The 24,327-nt window shown below is 46.5% G+C and overlaps 1 protein-coding gene across 2 annotated transcripts in view; it reads left to right on the top strand.

The window, feature by feature from the left end:
- The first annotated feature begins 1,194 nt into the window (after positions 1-1,194).
- PPM1D (protein phosphatase, Mg2+/Mn2+ dependent 1D) overlaps positions 1,195-24,327 on the top strand; it is a 37,558-nt gene continuing 14,425 nt past the window's right edge. The window contains exons 1-3 of one of the 2 annotated variants that reach the window (XM_079955666.1): positions 1,195-2,388; positions 10,772-11,000; positions 19,101-19,225. In XM_079955666.1, coding sequence (XP_079811792.1) covers positions 2,019-2,388; positions 10,772-11,000; positions 19,101-19,225 — 724 coding nt within the window. In that variant the 5' untranslated portion in view covers positions 1,195-2,018. The remainder of the gene's footprint in view (positions 2,389-10,771; positions 11,001-19,100; positions 19,226-24,327) is intronic. The other variant, XM_079955665.1, reaches the window with a different exon arrangement.

Here is a 24,327-nt window from a genome sequence, read left to right as displayed (position 1 = left end):
AAGCCAGGTAAGATGCCAAGTTACAAACCTTCCTGTGTTTTGTCTAGTTTTTGATTGCAAGCCCTGTTGGACAGAGAGACCTGTCAAACCTGTTATTTGCAGAGCCTCAGGTAAAAAGATAAAGAAACATAGTGTTTTGTAACACCTTAACGACTGAGGCTGAAGTCATATACCTAATGACCCTGGGAAGGGAGTCCGACTGAGCTCAGTGGGAATGACATATTATTATGGCATAATAGGCTTTCATGAAATAGTATCCACATCATCAGCTGCATGGAGTGTGTTATCCATGCCTAATTAGCCGGTATATAAACACACACACAAAGTAGTAAAAAATGCAAGCAGTCTGGTCAGAGGGAAATTAAACGCAAGCAGGGCAGACTGTTGTCAACTATATCAAAGCTTAATTATCATAATTTTAACTGGAAGGTAGGGCCCTGGGTCACAGGCACATAAAACATATTGCAGCTACTCACCATCCATCATTCTAACCACTGTGTATGTAACAAGGCCAAGACAGTCATAAGACTAACAATTTCTGGAGCCTGTTGTAGTCTAATTAGTGTGTGAGAGTGTCGGGATGTTATCATGAGTATGTGTACTTTAAATATGGCTAAGTCTAGATCCTACCCCATTGTTTTGATTACAATTTTTAAAAATTCAAATTTCTAAATATTTCTGTTATATGTTGTGTTACCACAGCACAAGTAAGAGGTTAAAGGCAGAGACCCTGCCAAGAAAGCTTCATGAATATGAATTCATTATGCCATTAAAATAATTTTTAAAAATCAAAGACAAACACCTTTTAACCTGAATCAAACCATGTTTTTGTTAAAAAAATAAGTCAAAGAAAACTTTATTGAATAAAACAATATATACATGGTTTCGAACAACTTGGGATAACGTTTTCCAAAAAGGCCACTTCTTGCACAATGCATGCATGAATTATAACAACAAATATAGACTGAAGAAGAAAAATAATAACACGAATTAAAGCATGCTTTAATAATGATACCTCAATCCATCATAACAAATATTAATTACAGAAAAATAATAATATGAATTAAAAGATACTCTTTAACAATGGAATGTTGATGTTTTGTTTATGAATTCAATAACTTGCACTCCTGAGTCCTGTAAAAACGGATAAAATAAAAATAAAAATCAACGCCAGACAAAAGCTTTCTTCTATGACAAGGGTCCTCGGTTATCCTTTATCTGTAGGACTTTTGAGAAGTGTGCTGGGTGTTTGGAACGCATATCTTCCTCCCCTAAGTTTTAATATGGGGTTATTTTTGCTTCGCTTTCCGCTGCCTTTGGAGTAAGGTAAAGCGACTAACAAATCCAACGATCAAATAAATATTAATTTAAAAATACTAACAACACTGTAACCGCCAACCCATTCCATCTTCTGCCTAGATTACAAGGAGGTCCTTAAAACACAACATGAAAAGATTTGAGTTTGTCAGCGCGTGGGAGGAAGGAGCAACAGGGAGAACTGGCAAATCTGTCCTTTGCGCGCGCCCCCCTCGTTTCCCCTTTTCGGCGGGGGAGGCGGAGGCTAGTGCACGCGAGGCGCGCCCCCCGCTCCTCCCTTGGAACGTCGAACCTCCCCGGCGTTCTATCGGAAGCGGCGATTGTTCCGCCTTTTGCTACATCGCGCTCCGAGCTGCCCGCGCGGAGGGTTAGAGACGGGGAGAGGGAGAACCAGAACAGGGCATGCCTGGACAGCGCCGCCGCCGCGGCTCCTCCTCTTCCTCCGACGGTCATAAACAATAAAGTCACCGCCGGCCGGGAGAGAGAGAGAGATTGATTGATTTGGGGGGGGGGGGAGAGGAGGGGGCATCAAAAGAAAGAAGCCGAGCGCGGATCATCTCTAGGCTTTTCAGGGGAGCAGGGAAGGAGGAGGAGAAGAAGAAGAAGGGATAAAGCGGAGGAAGGAGGTGGGGGGGCGGCCGCGGCGGCCGCAGCCTGGTTCCCGTCGGGAGGAGGCAGAGGGGGCGGCCCGATCTCCCCGCATGGAGGGTCCCTGCTCTCTGGGGGTGAGCCTCTTCTCGGACCAAGGCGGCAGGAAATACATGGAGGACGTCACCCGCATCTTGGTCGAGCCGGAGCCAGAGGCGGCGTCGGGGATGGGCGCAGCGAGCGGCGGCGGCGGCGGCAGAGCATTAGGCGGGGATGATGGCGGCGGCGGCGGCGACCGCTCGGTGGCCTTCTTCGCCGTCTGCGATGGGCACGGCGGGCGCGAGGCGGCCCATTTCGCCCGGGAGAACCTGTGGCCTTTCATCAAGAAGCAGAAGGGCTTCCGATCCCACAAGCCGGCCGCCGTCTGCGCCGCCCTCCGCAAGGGCTTCCTCGCCTGCCACCGGGCCATGTGGAAGAAGCTGCGTGAGTTACTGCTGCCCTTCGCTGCTTGTAAACCCCACACCGCCTTGTTTGTTTGTTTGTTTGTTTACCTCCCCCTTCCCCACGTTTGTTTGTTTACCTTTACCCCCCATCGCAGCTTCCCCTTATATAGTCAGCGGGGCTTGATTTGCAGCCAAGTAAATGGGTGCACGATGACAGCTGGACTTTGCGCCGGAGTTTACTCGGGAGTAACGGCGCAATCCTAACGATACTTGTTCAGAAGTAAGGCCTACTGAATTCAGTGGGGCTTGCTCCCTCTCCTCCGGTAAGTGAGGTTCGGATTGCCCACTTTACAGCGCAGTCCTAACCCTGCCATGCTTGAGTTCAATGGGGCTTACTCCCGGGTAAGTAGGGTTCGGATTGCAACTGAAGCTCCGGATAGATGCAGGTTTACTCAGGAGGAAGGCGTTTGTCTTCTATGAATTGGGCTTCCTCTCAGGTAAATGAGCAAAAGCCTCGCACCCCTATGGGCAGCGTCTCAGAATTAACTCCTCTGGAGTTGTCTAAGGATGTATCCAACTAAATTCTAATGCCCATTGAAAGACATAGACCTGATTTAGTCGTGCCCCTTTGATTTCAGTGGCTAGACTCTAAATAGAACATAACACTAGATGCAACCGGCTGTCATCTTCCTGGTGGAATCCAGTGGGATTTCCAGAATGGCAGCACGTTTTCTTGCAAGCCTGTGCAGGTCTCCTTGGAAGTAAGTCCTACAAGATTCAGGAAGATCCTGGATGTTGTGCCACACAGTGTTATAGTGACAGCTTCAAAGTCCTCCCCTGTTCACGCCTACTTCAGAGGTAGCTCTCACTGAGTTACTCATTCTGTTATTTAATTGTTTTGCTTTCAATGAAGCTTACTCCCTCTTAAATGGATTTAAAATGGCAGAGGGGCTCCCTCCATTGTGTGTGTGTGTGTGTGTGTGTGTGTGTGTGTGTGTGTTTTGGGGAGCATCTTCCATGACCTCCTTTCCTGGAATTAAAGTAGCTCCAGGTTTTTACTTCCTTTCTGTAGCGTTCACATAAGGGAAGACAGATCCTGATTAAATCTGACTCAGGATAAATTGGATAGTATTATTTTGGGCTGCTGTTACAAGCGATGCATTTGGATTAATTTTTTTTTAATGCATCATGCATTGGATAGGATTGTGTGGGGGGGGGGTTAGTTAAAAAAAATAGTATTATTGATAATAGATTGTTGTCTGAATTTCTGACCTGCCAATAAAAAAAAGTTGTGACATAAATATTCCGACATGTAGCCGGATCCTGTGTGTGTTGCCTAGGAAATGTGTCCTACTGCATTGCATGGGGCTACAGGAATTCAGGTGCTGCCTTAAGCTGAGTTAGACCATTGGGGTCCACCAGTGTTCGAAATTAGCCAGGCACCAGGCACATTTTGCTGATGGCACGAGTCCAGTTGTGACTACATGGAGATCTCTGGATGCCAGGTTGGCAATTGACATCTCCCTCTGGCTGGCTTCTCCAGCTTTCTTAAGCAAGTAAGCAGAAGAGCTTATTTACTGCATTTATATCCCACCTTTCCCCCCAGAGAGTGGGTCACCCACCCCCTCCTCAGTTAATCCCTACAACAACCTTGTGAGGTAGGTTAGGAGGCTGTGATGGACTCTCAGGGTCACCCAGTGAGTGAGCTTAATGACTTGAGTGGGGATTTGAACCCTCATTTCCCGGGTCCTAGTCCAACACTTTAACACTGGCTTCCCAGAGTCCTCCTGCTGTGGAGCAGCTATATAAATTAAGTAGGTAAATAAACATGGGGAAAGCAAAATGTCAGTTAAAGAAGGATCTGAAATATTTTCCTTGAAGCTTGGCTTTGTTTTATTCCGGATTGTTTTATTTGATATTTTAATGTGTTGTAAACCACTTTAAGATTTTTTTTTTGTTTAAACTATAATGCAGTATAGAAATGAAACTAATAATAATAAATCTCACTGCCCCCCCCCATGGTGCCTAGACATTTAATTGTGTTGACTGTAGCCCAGGTTTAAGGAACCATTTGGCAATTAGCTTATTTACCTGTTTCTAACACTGGCACCTAGCTCACTACAGTGGTACCTCGGGTTAAGTACTTAATTCATTTTGGAGGTCCGTTCTTAACCTGAAACTTTTCTTAATCTGAAGCACCACTTTAGCTAATGGGGCCTCCCGCTGCTACTGCACCACCAGAGCCTGATTTCTGTTCTCATCCTGAAGCAAAGTTCTTAACCCGAGGTACTATTTCTGGGTTAGCAGAGTCTGTAACCTGAAGCGTACGTAACCCAAGGTACCACTGTATTGTTGGCATCACTCCAGGATTTCAGACAGGAATATTTACCAGCCCTGCTACCCGGAGATGCTGGGGATCCAACCTGAGACCTTTGCATGCAGAGCAAATGTTCAACCACTGAGTTATAGTCCCTTTCTCAGAGGGAGCCTAACCCCAATGGGGCTTATTCCAAAATTAATCACCTGCAGAATTGTGGCCCAGTTTTATGAACACTCATGTAGGGAGGAGGATGCCCAAATGGGGAGTATATGTTGGCATGGGCCTTAGTTCTGTTTCTGCTTGCTTGGTGCCAAATCCTGTTGATCTCTGGGGTGAACACATGAATGGAACTGGACTCCAGAGCTGGGACTTTGTGTATAGAGGAAGTGTTGACTGGGTCTCGCTTACAAAGTAATTGCTCATATCTGTGAATAGGCAGAATCTCATCTTCACATGGAACTGTTGACCTGTGGTTTTATATAACTTTCAGCCAGGGGTGGGCAACCTGTGGCTGTCCAGATGTTTTTGGACTCCAGCTCCCATCATCCTTGAATGTGTTGGCTGGGGCTGATGGCATTAAGCCCATCAACATCCAGAGAGCTGTATGATCGCTTAGAAAGCCAATGGTTTCCTCCTGCCTGACTGGTCAATGAATGCAGAGGCACTGGGGCGGTCGACAAGAGTCTATTCAAGTTACCGTATTTTTCCGTGTATAAGACACCCCCATGTATGAGATGACCCCTATTTTTTGAGCCCAAAATTAAGAAATAATTAATTGCAAGATTCCATGTATAAAATGACCCCTAATTTTAAACTTTAAAATTTTGGGGGGGAAATACAGTCTGATACACGGAAAAATACAATAACTCTTCAGTTAATTTCCATTATTTTGGATTACTTGTGCTTTTAGTCCATAGCTCCATTCACCTGCAGTCACACTCCAGAGGTGCTCTTCTAAGGCACTCACAAGTTTGTTGTAGTGGTTAGAGTAGGACCCATGAATCCTGGGTTCAAATCCCTACTCAGCCACCAAGTTTTCACTGGGTGACTTTCGGCCAGTCGGCATCTCTCAGTCTAACCTACCTGGGGGAGTGGGGGAATCACATATGCTGTCTTGAGCTCTTTGGAAGAAAGGTGAGATATAAAAATAAAATCCTGCTTATTTCAGTGGGACTTACTCCTGGTTAAATGTGTGTAGCATTGTCAGCTTGTACACCCACCACAATTAACCCCCCCCCCCTTTGCAGGCTTAATTCTTCATTACAACTGTTTCACTGCTCATTCTGCCTTCACTTCTTTTCCCCCTTTAAAAAATGTACATTATTTGAAATTCATGGTCATTTATCCCCTTCCTTGATCCTGTGTTAGTAGCGTGAAAGCTGGGTAATGTTCCTGAACTTGGATATGTGTGGAAATGAAGAAAAAATTTAAGTACAAAACTCAGAATATCCTAATAGCCCCGTTTTGTCAGTGTATATCCTGAAAGGAAACATTTGTGCATTTTAAGCGCTTTGCAGAACTCTGGGCTCCTATCCATTAATAAGATTGTACCCTTTTCTCCTTACTTGGGCTGCAATCCTTCCAAGTGCCTACCTAGAAGTAAACCATGTTGAATTCATTGGGGCTTCAGGTAAAGTGGGGTTAGCATTTCAGCCTTTGTCTCTCCCTTCCTCTATCCCAAACCCCCTGTAAGCTCTTTGTTAAAACAGGGTATGGCCAAAATTGGTTACAGCTTGTTGTAGCCAGGAAACAGGCCTGGACTGAATTAGTGACAACAAGGGGAATGTCCGAAATATATATTGCAAATGCCCGGTTCTCATAAAGAATAGAGCGTGGCTGTCAAATTTCAGATTTCCTCCCTTAATTGTTTTGCAGAGCAGAACCGGAGTGTGTTTGTGTGTGCCATTTTAGGGTCTGTTTCTCTCACCCATTTTCCTGGTTTTTCAGGCTACATAAGATAGCATCAGGGACATATCAGGTTGCTTTTTGTAGCCCCCTCCATGTTATTCTCCCCTCCCCTTCACCTGGCTGCAAGTTTTTCCAGAGGCAGCCTCTCCAGGTGCCATTTTAAATTCCCCACAATGCCATGGGGCGCACTCAGTGTAGTGTCGCACCAGGGAACCCTGGGAAAGAAAAATGGCAGCCTTCAGCGGCCAATGGCATAGCAAGGTCTTGGGGCACTGCGATCAGGTCACAGAAGGAAGATGGGGTATAAATGAACTGGGTGGGAGGGAACACTGCATGTTGGGAAGTCTGCAGTCATGCTTAGGTTTGCAAGGTGTAGCTGATGAATCGATCAAAATGTTCTCAACTGACTAAAAAGGAGCTCCTGATTAATAGGGCAGGAAGCTTTTATTTTTTAAAAAAATAAAACATTTTTAATGCAGGTCACATTAGGAAAGAGGCGTAGCCTCTTGTGTGTGATAGGGTTCGGTCCTCAACATCTTGGGATACAGTTGGGAAAGACTTCCTGTCTAAAATCTTGGAGAGCTGCTGCCAGTCCGTGTAGACAATAGTGGGCCAATGGTCTGAAAAGTACTATAAGGCATCCATTTGGCCACTGTGATGCTGGGCCTTTGGTCAGATCTACCAGGGCTCTTCTTAGGTTCTTATGACCCTAAATTAACTGCACTGTACAGTACAGTGGTACCTCTGGTTAAGTACTTAATTTGTTCTGGAGGTCTGTTCTTAACCTGAAACTGTTCTTAACCTGAAGCACCACTTTAGCTAATGGGACCTACTGCTGCCACTGCGTCACCAGAGCACGATTTCTGTTCTCATCCTGAAGCAAAGTTCCTAACCTGAAGCACTATTTCTGGGTTAGCGGAGTCTGTAACCTGAAGCGTATGTAACCTGAGGTACCACTATACAGTGCCTGTCATTTTTGCCCAAACCCTGATTTATTTTTTTTGCAGGCATTCTATTTATCGTCATTTCCCTAACTGTTCATTTACATATTGCATTTGAGCTTTCACATGATGCCAAAAGCCACTTCCGAATCTATAGTGCAAGCTTCGTACCCATTTCCATATTACTTACAAATGGATTTTTCTTTTCCTGGGAAGAAATAACACTGAAATTAGCCCTGAACTTGCACTATATTCCACTAAAAGTTCAAGAAGTAGCTTTTATGTTGTTTGAAAGCTCAAATATAATGCAGAACTAAATAAGGGAAACGGAATAAGCTTCCGTGTGGAATAAGCCAGTGTGGTGTAGTGGTTAAGAGCGATGGACTCGTAATCTGGGGAACCGGGTTCGCGTCTCCGCTCCTCCACATGCAGCTGCTGGGTGACCTTGGGCCAGTCACACTTCTTTGAAGTCTCTCAGCCCCACTCACCTCACAGAGTGTTTGTTGTGGGGGAGGAAGGGAAAGGAGAATGTTAGCCGCTTTGAGACTCCTTAAAGGGAGTGAAAGGCGGGATATCAAATCCAAACTCCTCCTCTTCTTCTTCTTCTTCTTCTTCTTCTTCTTCTTCTTCTTCCTCTTCTTCTTCTTCTTCCATGTGAATGCAGCCTTAGAGTTGGATCTGGAAGAGCTGGACTCAAATCTCCACTTTAACCGTGAACTCACGGGGTGGACTTGGGTGCAGTCAAGTTCTCCTTAAATGGACATCTGCCTTGCATGGTTATTGAGGATCTTGCCTTCAGCTTTGTTACCCAGAAGGAAAAGTGGGATGCAGATAATAGCTAAATAAATAAAATGCTTGCAATAATAATAATAATAATAATAATAATAATAATAATAATAAGGGTTTAGGCAGGACTGATAGGGGTTGTACATTGCTGTTAATTCTGGATCATAAGAACCTAAGAAAAGAGCCCTTGGTGGATCGGACCGAAAGCCCACCAAGCCCAGCATGTCAGCGGCCACCCAGTTGCCTGTGCGAAGTCCGCAAGCGTGTCAGGAACGCAACAGCGAATCTGCCCATTTGTGATTCCCAGCAGCTGGGCATTCAGAGAAGAAGAACGAGCTGCAAGAAGGAGCGAAGGGCTTAAAATCAGTGTCAAGACCCAGGGTTGCTCCTAGGAGCTGGGCTTTTCGAGCCCCAGCTGGCAATTGGCACGTGCTGCAGCCAGTTGATGCACTCTTGGCTCTGTTCCCTGGCCAATGGCTCAGGGGTGTAGGGGAGGGACCTGCCTTTGTTCCTCTGAGTGCATTTGGTTCGCAAGGGGGAGGGAGAGAGAGAGAAGGGGCTGCAAAAATCTGTCCTCTGTGTGTGTGTGTGTGTGTGTGCGCGCGTGCGTGCGTGCGTGCGTAGGTGCGTGTGTGTAGGGGAGAGGAGAGGAGAGGAGAGGTGTCTAGAAAAGTCTTGATTGGATCTCTGAGTTTAAGCATGCCTTCTGTGTATGTGTGGGCTCAAACAAAAAACGGATTTGACCATGAGCTGACTTTGGTTGTACACAGTTCGTTGTGCTGCTGTTTCTTTAATCCTCGTGGTGCAGTGATATTTGTGGTGTATATGTTGTGTCCTCCCCCACCCCCCCAAAGGCATCCTCAGCGTCTCAGACGAGTTGGGAAATGTAGGAAGTGGCCTTATATCAAGTCAGAACATTGGTCCATAAAGCTCAATATTGTCCACACTGACTGGCAGCAGCTCTCTAGGGTTTCAGGCGGCGGGGGGGGGGGAGGTCTCACCCGATCCTTGAGCCTTCCTCACACGTAACAGATGCTGTACCATTCAAAAGCGACCCCTTCCTGAGAGCTGTGAGGAGACCCCCCCACCCCGTTCCCCTCCCGGAGCCATAGTGTGGTTTAACAAGCCTTATTCTTGGAATTGAAGCTCTGTGAGGGGGACAGGCGTCTCCTAGCAACTCTCAGCACCCCTAACAAATGGCCTTTCCCAGAATTATTTAGGGGTGGCAGAAGCCATCGCTTTTTAGAGTCACATGCTAGTGCCTTAAGTTGATGGTGCACATGTGGCCACATGTGTGGGAACTGGCCCACTGGATACAGGGAATAGTCACTTCCATGTTTTCCCTTGCTTTTGACTCTGGCCCTGCCCACTGCTGGAATGCAGCTTCTGGAAATAAGGGAATGTGGGCTTTATGCTGAGAAAATTTCCCCATTACAGTGGTGCCCCGCACGACGAACGCCTCGCAAGACGGAAAACCCGCTAGACGAAAGGGTTTTCCGTTTTGGAGGCGCTTCGCAAAACGAATTTCCCTATGGGCTTGCTTCGCAAGACGAAAATGTCTTGCGAGTTCCTGCGGGGGTTTTTCCCTCCCCCCCCCTTTCCTAAGCCCTAAGCCGCTTATCAGCTGATCCGCTAAAAGCCGCTAAACCGCTAATAGTGCTAATCCGCTAAACTGTCAATGGGCTTGCTTCGCAAGACGAAAAAACCGCTATATGAAGAGCCTCACGGAACGGATTAATTTCGTCTTGCGAGGCACCACTGTATTATTATTATTAGTAGTAGTAGTAGTAGTAGTAATAGTAGTAGTATAGTTCCCTTCATCCAAAAACCTCAGAGCAGTTCACAGCATTAAAATATAAGATAAAACAAAATACATAATAAAACCAGAACAAAATATACCAATCTCCCCCCTCAAAAAAACACATTTAAAAGGATATATGTTAAATGGCCCAAGGCCTGATTGAAGAGGACCATTTCCGCCTGGCACCTAAACATATATAATGAAGGCGGTCCTCAAAGTATTGCAGCCCTGAGCCATTTAAGGCTTTATAGGTCAAAACCAGCATTTTGAATTGGGCCAGGAAGCTAAGGGGATGCCAATGCAGTTTGACCAGGACCGGCTCAAACTGTCTTGTCTCGGTGAGCAACCTGGCCACCAAATTCTGCATTGGCTGATGTTTCTGGACCGTCTTCAGAGGCAACCCCATGTATAAACACGTTGAGGTAATCTAACTGAGAAGTTACCAGAGCCTAGGCGACAGAAGTGCGGCTATCCCTGTCCAGATTGGGGCGCAGCTGGGCCACTAGCTGAAGCTGATGGAAGGCACTCTGCACCACCAAGGCCACCGGACCCCTTTGGGGAATGAGTATCTGTGGGCCTGGTTTATGCCCGTGCTTTTTGTTCAGGATGATGTACCTAAGTTAAAACCCATTTTCTCATCTCTCACTCTCCCCACCCCGCTTTGCAGCAGAGTGGCCGAAGACCATGACAGGCCTGCCAAGCACGTCTGGGACGACCGCCAGCGTGGTCATCATCCGGGGCTCAAAGATGTACGTGGCTCACGTCGGCGACTCGGGTGTGGTGCTCGGAGTCCAAGATGACCCCAAGGATGACTTCATCCGGGCTGTGGAGGTGACGCAGGATCACAAGCCTGAGCTTCCGAAGGAGAGGCAGCGGATCGAAGGCCTCGGGGGCAGGTAGCCATCTTGTCTTATCTTCTTGTGCTGTGTGGTGAAAAAGTTGGTTCTGCTGGACAGGTTGGATCAGGGGTCAGCAAGCTTTTTCAGCAGGGGGCTGGTCCACTGTCCCTCAGATCTTGGGGGGGGCAGACTATTTTTTTTGGGGGGGCAATGAACGAATTCCTATGCCCCACAAATAACCCAGAGATGCATTTTAAATAAAAGCACACATTCTACTCATGTAAAAACACCAGGCAGGCCCCACAAATAACCCAGAGATGCATTTTAAATAAAAGGACACATTCTACTCATGTAAAACATGCTGATTCCTGGACCATCCACAGGCTGGATTTAGAAGGCGATTGGGCCGGATGTGGCCCCTGGGCCTTAGTTTGTCTACCCATGAGTTGGATCAACAAGTGTTTTTTTTTCTTCTTCTGTCTTTAACTGCCAGCAAATGGTTAACGAATGGCAGCCTCTGATTGGCCGTGGTTCCAGGAGGGAGAGTTTAAAAGGAGAGGATTTGGAGAAAAACAGTTAAGAGGGTTGGTTGAGGTGGGTTAGAATTGAGGTTAGGAGATAGGTAGGGAGACAGGTTGAGGTAAAAAGAGTTACAGTGGTGCCCCGCAAGACGAATGCCTCACAAGACGAAAAACCCGCTAGACGAAAGGGTTTTCCGTTTGGAGGTGCTTCGCAAAACGAATTTCCCTATAGGCTTGCTTCGCAAGACGAAATGTCTTGCGAGTTTTTCCGACTTTTTTCCCCTCCCCCCCCTTTTCTAAGCCGCTAAGCCGCTTATCTGCTTATCCGCTAAGCTGCTAAGCCGCTAAAAGCTGCTAAGCCACTAATAGCGCTAATCCGCTAAGCCGTCAATGGGCTTGCTTCGCAAGACGAAAAAACCGCTAGACGAAGAGAATCGCGGAACGGATTCTTTTCGTCTTGCGAGGCACCACTGTAATGGGAAAAAGAGTTGGTTCTGGACAAAAACAGCTTCTGCTCTGAGCGTATTGTGGAGGACAGAATGTGGTGGTGCACAGAGTTTTTTAGCTCCCCCCCCGGTGACTTTTTGTACACAATAAGGATCCCGCGATCTACCAGGATCAGCTGGGGATCTACTGGTAGATCGCAATCTACTGGTTGGACATCCCTGGTCTATTACTTAAAGTACCTCGGGAGCAGGATTGTTAAATGGGGTGGATAACTGAAAGAAAGTATCACCGTATAAAGGAACCAAACTCTAAAACAACTGAGGATGAATTTAAGCAAAATCACACTGTATTCCTGAAGTAGCCTAAGTTTAACCCATTTGTGTTATATACTATCTTGCCTTAAATAATTTTTTATTGTTTATTTAAAGAAAACCTGTCTGAGACTCCAACTTACTAGTTATCCCCTCACAAAGGTCCCCCCGCAGGATATGCTGGGGTAGAATTTTAAGAGGAAAAGAAAAGAAACCTTCGGGTAAAGGGTTGTTCAGTGAGGTGGCGGCAATTTATCTAAGAGAGAGCGGGCCCAACGGCATGAGAGGAAAAAGTGCCGTTGCACCCATCCCATGCTGCTCCCAAGGGGAGGCGTTTTCACAAGGCTCTCTGGTCATCTATCCCTGGGGTTGGCAGCTGGATCTGGCCGACAGGTCAGATCCTGACTCCCTCCACCCCCTGTGGACCACTTTGACCGGTGTGAGCTGTCAATCACATGACACCACATGATGCTTTTCTGCCAATCTTGGCTCCCAAGGGGATTTGTAGTGAAGGAGACCACATTTCAGATATTCAGGGCCTGAGTCATTTAGGACTTTGAACATTAATGTGATGGGCCTGAAATTAAAACAGGTAGACAATTTATGGGGTGGGGGGAGATAGAGCCTTTTTGTCAGTTGCTGATTCCCCCTTTTTTAACTGGAGGTGCCAATGGTTATAAATGTTTCCTGATTTTAAATGATGGTAAACTTGGCTAAGATCGTATAATACAGCAGTCTCTGAAAATGTCCCCCCAAATGATAAATCCGATGTCAACCTGCCCCTGCACTGAGATGTGCGTATCTGAGGCTCTTACCTTGCTGCCATCAATGCCCAAAATAAGGGGAGGCTTCACTATCATTTCAACACTAAGTGAAAAATTCTCCATTTCCCTCAGCTTCTAAACACTGCTAGCTTTTCAGGGTTTCAAATCGTTTTAAGCTTTTTAAAATTGTTTTATCTGGCTTTTTTTAAAATGTGTTTTATTTGTGTGAGAGGGAGATGCTGGTTGGCTGTTGAAATGGACAAACAAACAAAATATTTAAAATGTATATATGAATGTGTGACTTTATTAGCTGGATCAGAGCAAAGTGTCTGTCTAGTCCCATTTCCAGTAGCAGGCTGCCAGATGCTCCTGGGAAATTTGCAAAGAAAGTCATGAAAGCAAATAGCTCCCTTTGGTTGCAAGACCCCGGCATCTGGCGCTGAGCTCTGGCGCAGAAAAAGCTCTGGCGCCCTGCGAGTCCTAGTCCATAAATCATGAGCCAGCCCTCAGGAGTTCCCCTTTTCATTTTGCTCTCCTGCTGGGGTTGGATGTCATTTTGGCATGGATGCCAACCAATCAGAATGCCAGCTATGGACAAGAGGCCAACCAAGCAGGGTTCCCATCCCAACCAGAGTCGGAGTCGATTAGCAAGTTTGGTCAAGTTGGCGCTAACCTTCCTTTCGCCCCGCCATCTGCAGACACAGTCTATAGCAGGGGTAGCCTACATGGTGTCTTACAGCTCTTGTCTTCCCAAGCTGTTGGCCATGCCAGCTGGGGTTGATGGGAGTTGTAGTCCACATATGGAGGACACCCCAATGGCTATTGCCGATCTAGTGTCACCCTGGTTGACGTCAGCCATGGTTGGAATCCCTGGCAATCATGGTTTCCATCGCAGCCCGAGTGTGAGGTGCAGTTGCAGACCAACCAGACTTCAAAGTGCAGTTGCAAACGTTGGTCAGGCCTGACATTAACTTTCCTCCCTGGCATGTTGATATTTCTGTTTGTAGTGATTTATTATTTGTACGGGGGAGCATTTAATCATGTCAGCCCTCCCCTGCATTCTGAAGCAGTGCAGCACAGGCAAAGAATGTACCATTCTTGACCTCAGTACTCCATACTACAAGATAGGCCAGTATTAATATTATTTTTATTATTATCCATATCACAGATATGGCAGTGGGGACCTTGGTCTGAGATAAGAGCTGGTGGCCCAAGGCCTTTTATTGAAAGTTTTGCTTCAGTGAGATTTGAAATTGGATATCTTTCTAATGTGTAGCTCAGAGCTGTGCGGGGTGATCCTAAGAACGCAAGAACAGCCTGCTGGATCAGGCCAGTGATCCATCCAGTCCAGCATCTTGTTCTCATAGGGGCTATCCAAATGCCTTTGGGGGAAACCCACAACCAGGACCTGAGTGCAAGACCCTCTTCTCTCCTGTGGTTTCCAGCAAATGATATCCAGAAGCGTTCTTGCCTCTGACTGTGGAGGCAAAGCATAGCCATGTAACCATCAATGGCCCTCTCCTCCATGAATTTGATCAGTCCTCTTTTAAAGCTATCCAGGTTGGTCGCCATTGCTACCTCCTGTGGCAGTGAGTTCTGCAGTTTAACTACGTGCTACACGGAGAAGCGCTTTCTTTCCCCTGTCAAACCAAGGATTGTTAGTCACAAGGGATGTATTCTACAGGGCCAAAGGCAGCATTGCCTATGAAAACGTGTGGCTGGGCGACATCAGCTAGAGAGGACTGTTGCTGCTTTATGGGCTTCCCAAGACGCATCTGGTTGTCTGCTGTGGGGCACAGGACGCTGGAGGACTAGATTGTCCTCCGTTCCGATCCACCAGGGCTCATCTTCCCATCCTGTGGTCACGCTGCAGTGTGACCCAAAAGCCTAGAATGTCCTGTGTGCGCCCTCCACCCGCAATCTTTCAGTCCACAGTTGTTGCTGGTGCTGCATGATGCGCTTAATGATTTTTCCAGCCACCGTAGGATTTGGGGAGGGGGGGATCTTGAGAGCAGGCGAGTGTGTGTGTGGCAGGGGGTCCGTCCGCTGCCGTGCCGCTGTTGCAAAACAAAACCTCTGGGGCTTGGAAGTTGGCAGTGCTTCATAGGAGCGTTGCCCTGAGCGCTTGCAGCATATGGATGGGCACTGTTCCCTCTCCACCCTTCTCTCTCTTTTCAAGTCTTTCTGAAACAGAGATAACCCGAAGGTTTTTTTCTCGCTGACATCACCAGCAACACATCTCTGTGGGGCTTGTTAACCTCCAGTTATTTGAGCGCAGAGCAGGTGGAGAGGCGCATCGGGTTTTTTCGCTAGGGGATGGCACATGTTGCAGGATGAGAATGCCCTCCTGTTTCAGGCTTGCTCTGTTGTTGTTGTTGTTGTTGTTGTTGTTGTTGTTGTTGTTGTTGTTTTATATGCCACCCATCTGACTGGGTTGCCCCAGCCACTCGGGGCAGCTCCCAACAAAAAAAATATTAAAAACACAAACACTAAAACCTTCCCGGAACAGGGTGGCCTTCAGCTGTCTTTTAAAAATCACATAGCTGTTTATCTGTTTGACATCTGCTGGGAGGGCGTTCCACAGGGCAGGTGCCACTACCGAGAAGGCCCTCCCTGGTTCCCTGCAATGTCACTTCTCATAATGAGGGAGACACCAGAAGGCCCTTGGAGGTAGACCTCAGTGTCTGGGGCTGGAGGATGGGGGTGGAGACGCTCCTTCAGGTAGACAGGGCCAAGGCTGTTTAGGGCTTTAAAGGTCAACACCAACACTTTGAATGGAGCTCGGAAATGTACTGGGAGCCAATGGAGTTATTTTAGGACCGGTGTTATATGGTCCTGGCAGCTGCTCCCAGTCACCAGTCTAGCTCCATGGGTCATAGTTATTGCTCTAAGGTCTTGACCTCTGTTAAAAAGGGGGGAAATGCATTAGCCACAACAGAGCAGCCAACATACCACAAAACTCCTCCTTTACAACATCGGTGCTACTGATTCTCAGACTTTGGGATTGTTGAATTGTATACAACAAAAAGTTAAATCAATTTGGGTTGTACTAAACCAAAAATTTTAAGCAATTTGACCTAAAGTCACTTCTGGGGCACTTAATAGTTTCATAGTAGCTCCCCTGGTGTCTCTTTTCTCTCCCATGTAAAAGAAGTGTTCCTGTTCAGAATTCAAGTTAGCCAGCCATGTTTTCCTCTAGAATGCTTGAAGCTGTAACAAGCTCAACTGAGACTTTCCCTGTGTTGGCTTTTCATTGTTCTTTTTTGACTTGCACTAGGCATTTTGTGCACTGGAGAGCATTGGCCATACTTGAGCTTGGTGGTTTTTTTTTTTACTTTTGGGTGGGTGGGGGAAGAATTGCCCCCTTTTAGATTTGTTTTGTATGCTTCCTGGAAACCGTGGGGTTATCTGAGCACACTGATAACACCCCTCTTTTGGTTGGCCATGTTTTGGCTACGGCCGTGTCTGCCCTCATCTAACTGTGTTCTCATTTAGGAGGAGTGATGTTGGAAGTACAAAACCAGAGGTCATTCCACAGGTGGCTTAGCGGCTAATTCTGTCCTTGGTGTTAGTCAGCTACCCAAGAGGGGGTGTCGCTTAGCAACCGGTCAGAGTGACCTGATATTTACTGAGGTAGCAGGTGGTCTGATCTGATCAGCTGTGTAGTTCTTGCAGGAGTTTTTCCTCTATATGTTTGGTTTGAATGTCTCCCTGCTAAATGCAAGGCCTGAAAGAAGACAGCCAAAACCTCTCTGTTCCTTTCTCCTTAAATTATACACTGTTTTTTGGTTTGCGTTCCTCAGTAAAGTGCCATCAATATTCCTTTTCTCTCTGGACTCTGTCTGCTTTATTTAAGTCAGTTTGCTAACACATTTTGGGGGTGGTATTCCATATTATCTGTGATCTTATGGGTGGCCCCCAGATGGCTGCTTGTAGTTTCGTTGATCCACATCTCAGCAGGTCTGTGTCCCCATTGGGCATACAGCTCCTTTCTGCTACTCTGAAGGATTAATAGCTAACTGACACCTGCTTCTTGGCATCTGTGGTTTGCTTTTTGGCTCCCAAACTGGTCCTGCTGGTTAAGCGCTGGAGAGCAGGTGCTAAAAATTTCAAGGTGCAGCTCTTGTCCCTGACGAGCCCTTTGCCAGAGGGTTGGTGACGTCTGCTTCCCCCTTCCTTCCTTTCTTCTTACTGTTGCTGGGGAAAATCCTGAGATACTTGGGTAGTTTTACATATTTCAGTTTTTGTTTTTTTGTTTTTAAAAAAGGCTAATGCGAACAATCTTTGCTCCTGCTTTTGGTGAGAGGCCAAGGCAAGTGTCTAAATAAATGCCTTTATTATACAGCTTTTGGAGATTGCTTAAGACGTGCCTCTGTACCCTGGTTTCTAGCACTCGAGCTGCATGTTTTTGGGTCCCATCTTATTTTTATGGTTGGAACCTTAGGTTGAAGGGCAGGCAGTAAATAATAATATTAATAATAATAATAATACAGTGGTGCCTCGCAAGACGAAATTAATCTGTTCCGTGAGGCTCTTCGTATAGCGGTTTTTTCGTCTTGCGAAGCAAGCCCATTGACAGCTTAACGGATTAGCGCTATTAGCGGTTTAGCGGCTTTTAGCGGATCAGCTGATAAGCGGCTTATCAGCGGATCAGCTGATAAGCAGCTTAGGGCTTAGGAAAAGGGGGGGAAAAGGGAAAAAACCCCGCAGGAACTCGCAAGACATTTTCGTCTTGCGAAGCAAGCCCATAGGGAAATTTGTTTTGCGAAGCGCCTCCAAAACGGAAAACCCTTTCGTCTAGCGGGTTTTCCGTCTTGCGAGGCGTTCGTCTTGCGGGGCACCACTGTAATAATAATAAATGAATAATAGATTTCGAACATCAGCAATTTGGTCATGCCAGGTGGTAGCATCTCAGGGCAACAGACCTGTCTGGTGCTGCCTTTGTGTCTATTTCCCCTACCCCAGAAGTGGGGAAAGAAACACATTGGAAGGAGCAGCATGAGGACCACCCCTAGGCTGCCAGTGAAGTGCTTTCATTGTCTGTGTCAAGGAATCCAGAAGCTTTTATAGGGAGTTTGGCCTTTCCACATGATCAGGTGCAGCCTATCAGTGTTAAGAGGTTTCCTCATTGGCCCGATCGGCTTCTTTGTTGTTCCCTCTTTTTCATTTGGCCATATATCCAGAATCCCCTCCTGTCACCCCCTCAGCTTCTAGGCTTCAGATAGATCTGAGTCCAAGTTTTGCAGTTGAGAACACTATTTTGTCATTGCTTGAAGTTGGACGCATTAGGGGGTTCAGAATGAGTCTTCTGTTTTTCCTCTGCTGCCGTTGGCTTTCCAGTGGCAAGGAGTTCTCTCTACAGCTTTTGTCTTCCACTTTATTTATTTATTTATTTATTTATTTATTTATTTGTATTATTTATTTATTTATTATCATTTGTTTGTCAACTCAGAACATACTGGGTTGTATCCAATGATAGTCATATTCAAGGTAGACCCATTGAAACTGATGAGTAAAACTTAGCTTACATCTGCACCAGACATTTAAAGCAGTATTATAACTCCTTAAGCAGTCATGGCTTGCCCCAAAGAACCTTGGGAATTATAGTTTGTTGAGGATGCTGAGAGTTCTTCGGAAAACCCTATCCCTCTCACAGAGCTACAGTTTCCAGAGTTCCCTGGGAAGAGGAATTGATTGATAAATGAGAATTTTAGCTCTGTGAGGGGAATTAGGTTCTCCTAATAATGGACAGTATTGAACCAGATGGGCCAATAGTCTCACTCAATACAAGGTAGCTTGCCATATACACTTTTAAGTCTTAAATAGGGAGAAAACCCCAAAAGCAGCTCCACGAAGCCTTTGTTGCAAAATGCCGACTGACGGTTAGTGGAAAAATTGCGAGTGGGGGATGGAATAGGGTGCTTAGCTGGCTAGACCCCTGAGCAGCACAGCTCTGCACTGCAACATTTTATTACAGCTCCTACTTATAAAAACAATGAGATCATTCACAGTTTGACAGTTTTACAGCTTCGTAACTGACTTGCCTTCTCTTTCTTCTCCCCTATTCCCTCCTTCTGGATTCCTCTCCCTGCCACCCTGCCCTGACTTTTTTAGTGTGATCAATAAATCCGGCGTGAATCGGGTCGTGTGGAAGAGGCCTCGCCTGACCCACAATGGCCCTGTGCGGCGAAGCACAGTGATTGACCAGATTCCGTTCCTGGCGGTAGCTCGGGCTCTAGGTAAGCAAGCGATTGGCCAGGCCAAGGAGATGATGGGGCGGAGGAGATCTAACTTGACTGCCAATGCTATGCATATCTTTTGGGGCAGTGGGGTGCAGCTCGCAGCTTCCAGTCCAATGCAGGCACTTTTTCCCCATAAGAGGGAAAGGAAACTATTCACTTAACATGCAGTGGAGGAAAAAAATTGGCCTCCCAGATTTGCAGCCCTGGAAACCATAGTTTCATTTCAGGTTCATTTATATCCCACCTTCCTTCCAAGGAGTTCAAGAAGGCAAATATCGTTCTCTCCATTTTATCCTCTCAGCAGGCCTGCAAGGTAGGGTAGGCTGAGGGTGAGCGATTGGCCCAAGGTCACCAGTGAGCTTCACTTCTGAGCGGGGATTTGAACTCTGGTCTCCCAGGACCTCGTCTTAACGCTACAGTCATTACACCACAATGGCTTTCGTGGTTGTAAGTGGATTTTGTATCCTGGTTCTGGGAGGGCCAGCATTCACCGTAACCTTGCTAGTGCAGGCCTCATCAGAGACGGTGGATTGTGCTAGTCTGTGAATGGATTGCCTTCCTATATCTATGCCTCTGGTGAGAGAGCTCCTATGGTACAGGGGCACTTTCTTCGCCGCCTTGTGTATCTCGATGGCTTCCAGACTTCTCTCGGGATGCAAAAGTCGCTCCTTTTCAAAGGCTTCTTTCGGGTAAGAGCAAGTGTAAAAATAACTGCATTTCATTTAGTAATGCAAAGGTATAGTGCTCTGTGAGCCGCCATTTTAGGATTAATAATGGGCACTGTTAGCATTGCTGAAGTATAAAACAAAAGTGAAAGCAGGTCCCACGTTGTGGGTCAGAGGTGGGTCTTGGGTCTGGACCAGCTGAAAACCACCACTTTAGAGGCTTTGAGCACTGAAAATATTGTCCCCCAATGTGTAATACAACAAAAACCATACTAAACCATAAAATAAAAAAATAATTATTAGAAAAACCCCATAGATTGATTGTAATACATAACAGGATCTGATTTCCTCGCATTATTTTGAACTATGTTAATATCCCTGGTTTTATGTGGGGTTAAGAGAACAAAAAAAGTAGGGCAAGTGTGTGTAGAGGAATGTAATGAAGTCTTATCAAAGTCCCGATGGACTACTTGGATGCTTAAAAAAAAAAAATCTCAAATGCCAAATCGTTTTATTTTTTAAAATCTCATTTTTCTTTTGGGTGCCCCTGCCTTTCTGGTGCCCTAAGCATGTTGCTTAATCTGCCTCTTGGGTAATCTAGCACAGCCGCATGTGGTGGGGGGCGGGGGGGCTCCAGCTGCTCATTCCCTGCCCCCCTTGCAGCCAAGCTTGTTGGCTCAGGTGGCAAACAGGCTCTCACAGCTTTGGAAAAATGCTGCACACTCCATTTGAGGGTGGAAAGCTCTTTTTTTTTTTTAAATGATATTTATTAAGATTTTCCATACAATCTTTTCCCCAATAACATCTTTTCAGGACTTCCCCTCCCCTCCCCCTCCTGTATTCCAATTCTTACAAATAAACAAAAAAAATTTCAACAAATTCTTATCCCAAATTTAAACTCATTATCATTGACTCAATTTTAAAAATATTTTCCCATCCCCTAAAATCGACCTGTTCCCTTCCGCGAGTTCCCCCTTTTAATATGCAATACAGATTACAATAGAAGAAAAATTAAAAAAAAATAATTTTACGCCCTTTGGATTCCAAATTTCCCTCCCCCCTTTCCCGGTTGCGTTCCCAATGTTCCTCGACGTCTGATATCTTCCTGGAGTTCCCACATGTCTCTAAACCATAGTGCTTTCCCAGTCATCTTTAGTTTCGAATGTCCAATCTTGGAAGGAGTCTGTCTCAAAAAAGGCCCATTTCTTCCATCCAGATTTTTATATCTAAGGGTGAAAGTTCCAATTTTATTCCTTTAAACCTGTCAAATCTGGATGTCCCAAATGTTCCCACTTCCAACTTTGTCCAGTTCTTATTATTTTTGTTGTTCTTGTTGATCTCACTCCTCCTTTTTTTTTTTTTCTTTTTCCCTGCTCTCCTGCACAAATGTTCCAATTCCAAAAGCTTCTAATTCCTCTGCAGAGGCTTGTTATTCAAGAACAAAACATTACGTCAAGTCCTTTTCATTCTTCAATAGATAAATCTATTGTCTCCTTTAGTGCGTAGACCTCTGTAGACAAAATAGTGTTCCATTTCTGCAGTTTCCCAGGAGATAAAAAGTTCTGGTCAAATTCCACGCCAACAATACTTGTAATGTCCCTCGGCTCCTCTAGGTGGATTGCAATAACTAAATTCCCTTCCAGATCACGTCCACCAGTCAAAATAACTTGTTATTCCTTGTTTGTAACAATTTGTATCCAATTTATAACAAATGTAACCGGCAAAGTCCTCGTAACAAAGATCTCTATTTTATTCTTCCGCTTTGACAGCTCTTTGACAGCTGTCAAAACCTCTATTTCTCTTCTCCCGGCGCTCTCACAAATCGCTCCCAGGGTTCGGGGGGGGGGTTGCTTTTTAATTCAATTCCACCTTTCTCCTCCAGCTCAGTCTTATGATTTTCCCTCGCGAAATTAATAACTTTGTCAAAATAGGGTTGCACTCGATCTTAGTTGTCAAATCCTTTGCTTTAACTCTTCTACAACGGGGGGGGGGGCTGACTTCCTTTTTGCGCCCCCCCCCCGCTCGCTCCGAATTTTTAACAAATTTATCCCCCTTTTTAGTCCAGGTTCCGATTACTCACGGGTTATTCTTTTAAGTCCAAATTTTCAATAGAAGAAGTCAGCGCTCTCCGTCGAATGGCATGCGGCTTCGCTCGGCAGGGGAAGCGAAGGACTCAAAGCACCACCCCCCCCTGTCACCCGCTCCGCAGCCTTTAAAAAGGCTCCTTCGCGGGTCGGGGGGGGGCGCAAAAAGTGCCAGCCGAGTCACCATGTCCATGGGTTTCAGCGCCCATGGTTTTTGAGGGTCCCCGCGTCACCGATGCGGTAGGACCCAGCCCCTGCCGAGCAGGCTCCCTCCGGAGCTCGGAGGGAGTCCGCCATTCGGCGATGGCGTCAACCCGGAAGTCTATTTGAGGGTGGAAAGCTGCCCTGTGTGTCTCTATCCACTATCCTCAAAACTGTTAGGTTGTCAATAATGCTCCAGGCTCTTGGCTGGCGCCCAGTGCTGGCTGCCCTCTTAGATACACCTACCTCAGTAGCTCCTGGAGCAAGGAAGTGTGCTTTGACCTCAAATAACTCCTCTGATCCAGACACGGTCTCACTTCCCAATAGTTGGCTCTTTTTGCCAAGTTCCTCCTCCAATCACTTTGACTGCTGTGAAGGCACACGATAGGATTTACGGTATTTCAAAGTTAAGTCTTGTGCCCCAGGGAGGTTGCTCCAGTGCTGCTAATGTCGCAGTTTGGCTTTACCCCCGGAGGCACACTCCATTGCCTCTCGAGACAGACGGATGCCGACAACAGCCAACAAAACAAAAAAAGCTTGCTTTAAACCAAAAGCAATTTGTTGCATGGATCTTGGTATTTACTATTCCAGTACATCAAGGAAAACACACCCTTTCCCGTATAAACTCGTTAGGTTTGTTTACTTGTATCCTTCTGTAATAAGATTCCCCACACCCCCAACCCTGCCAGGAGATGTCAGGGATTCACCCTGGGACCTTCTGCATGCAAAGCAGATGCTCCACCCACTGAGCCGCACAGCCCTCCCCGCTCCATCTCCATTTCTGTACACCACAGAGACATGCCTCGGCAACCCAGCAGTAAATGTTCACAGGGGCGCTTCCAGTTACACCATTGGGGATGTTGTTTTGATTCCATTTACCAGCCTCACAAAGTGGTTGCTAGCCTGTTTTGTCTGCACAGCAACCCTGTGAGGTAGTTTAGGCTGAGCGGATGAAAGACGCCCAGTGGGCTTCAGGGTTGAGTGGGGATTTGAAGCCGACTGTCCCCACTTCTAATCTGGCACGGCACTTGCTATCCTACATACACCATTACAAAAGGGGTGGGGAAATTCAGGCCTAGGGACCGGATATGGCCCTTCAGGTGCCTCTGTCTGGCCTTTGGGACTTTCCTCGGGCTACATTCCCTCCCCAGCCTGTCCCTGCACCCTCCTTGGGTGCTTTTCCTGGCAGAAATGTGTCTTTGGCGTGCATTAATGCCTCTCATTTCCCTGCTGGAGAGATTGGTGGCAGCGGTGGGTGACTTTTGCATGGCAAGCAATGGAAACCTTTGACGTTTGCATAACTGGAATGTAGCTTGCTGTGGTAAGAGCCATATCTTTATCACAAAATTGAGAGACAGTTTGCGGGAAGAGATTTCAAAGAAATGGAATGAATTAAATATCTTGCTGCACTCTTTTTCTTTTTTTTGCCTCCTGCCCAGACCAGCAATAGTATGCGGCCCCTGCAGTGTTCCCCCACAAGAGAATGTGGCCCTCGGCCTGGACACAGGATTGCCATGCTCTCCTTGGGCTGCTGCTGTTGTGCAAATGTGAGGCCTAGTCGGTGCTGTGAATTTTCAAAGTGGAGGAGGAAAAGCCTCGGGATACGCTTGATTTCCCATACCCGCCGCCCTCCGCCCTTCCCTCACAATAGGTTTTGTAGATTATCTTCCTCCTGGGGTTCTCAGAGTAATATTGCAGGCTTGTGTTCATGCCCACAGGAGATCATTTTAATGGAGGACTGTGAGCGTTTGTATGCGTGGAGAAGCTTGAAAGCGAGGCGAGGCCTCGACTCCGCATGGCCTAGGAACTTCAGAAGTGCGCTCAGCAAATTAAAAAAAAAAAAAAAGCCCCTCCCCCTTTTTGTGTGCCAGTTGTAAGGAAATGAAAGCCAGATGGACCTTAGCAGATGGTTAATGTTTTAATTACACACTTCGTCGAGTTAAGTTAACCCCTTCTATCCCCTCTGCTTTGCTGTCACAGTTGGGGGATCCACCACACCAGCCCTGTGGATTCTGGTTGCAGCTTCTGGTTCCCAGTCTCTCTCTGGGAATTTCACTGATATCTTTGCTTCTTGAGAAACCAGCCTTTACTGTGTCTTCGCCCCGTAGGGGAATGTGACAGAGGCGTTTAAGATTACGAATTGGGTGGG

The sequence above is a fragment of the Podarcis cretensis genome (assembly GCF_951804945.1).
Source record: "Podarcis cretensis genome assembly, chromosome: 15".
NCBI lineage: Eukaryota > Metazoa > Chordata > Lepidosauria > Squamata > Lacertidae > Podarcis > Podarcis cretensis.
This window is presented reverse-complemented; position numbering and strand designations above follow the sequence as displayed.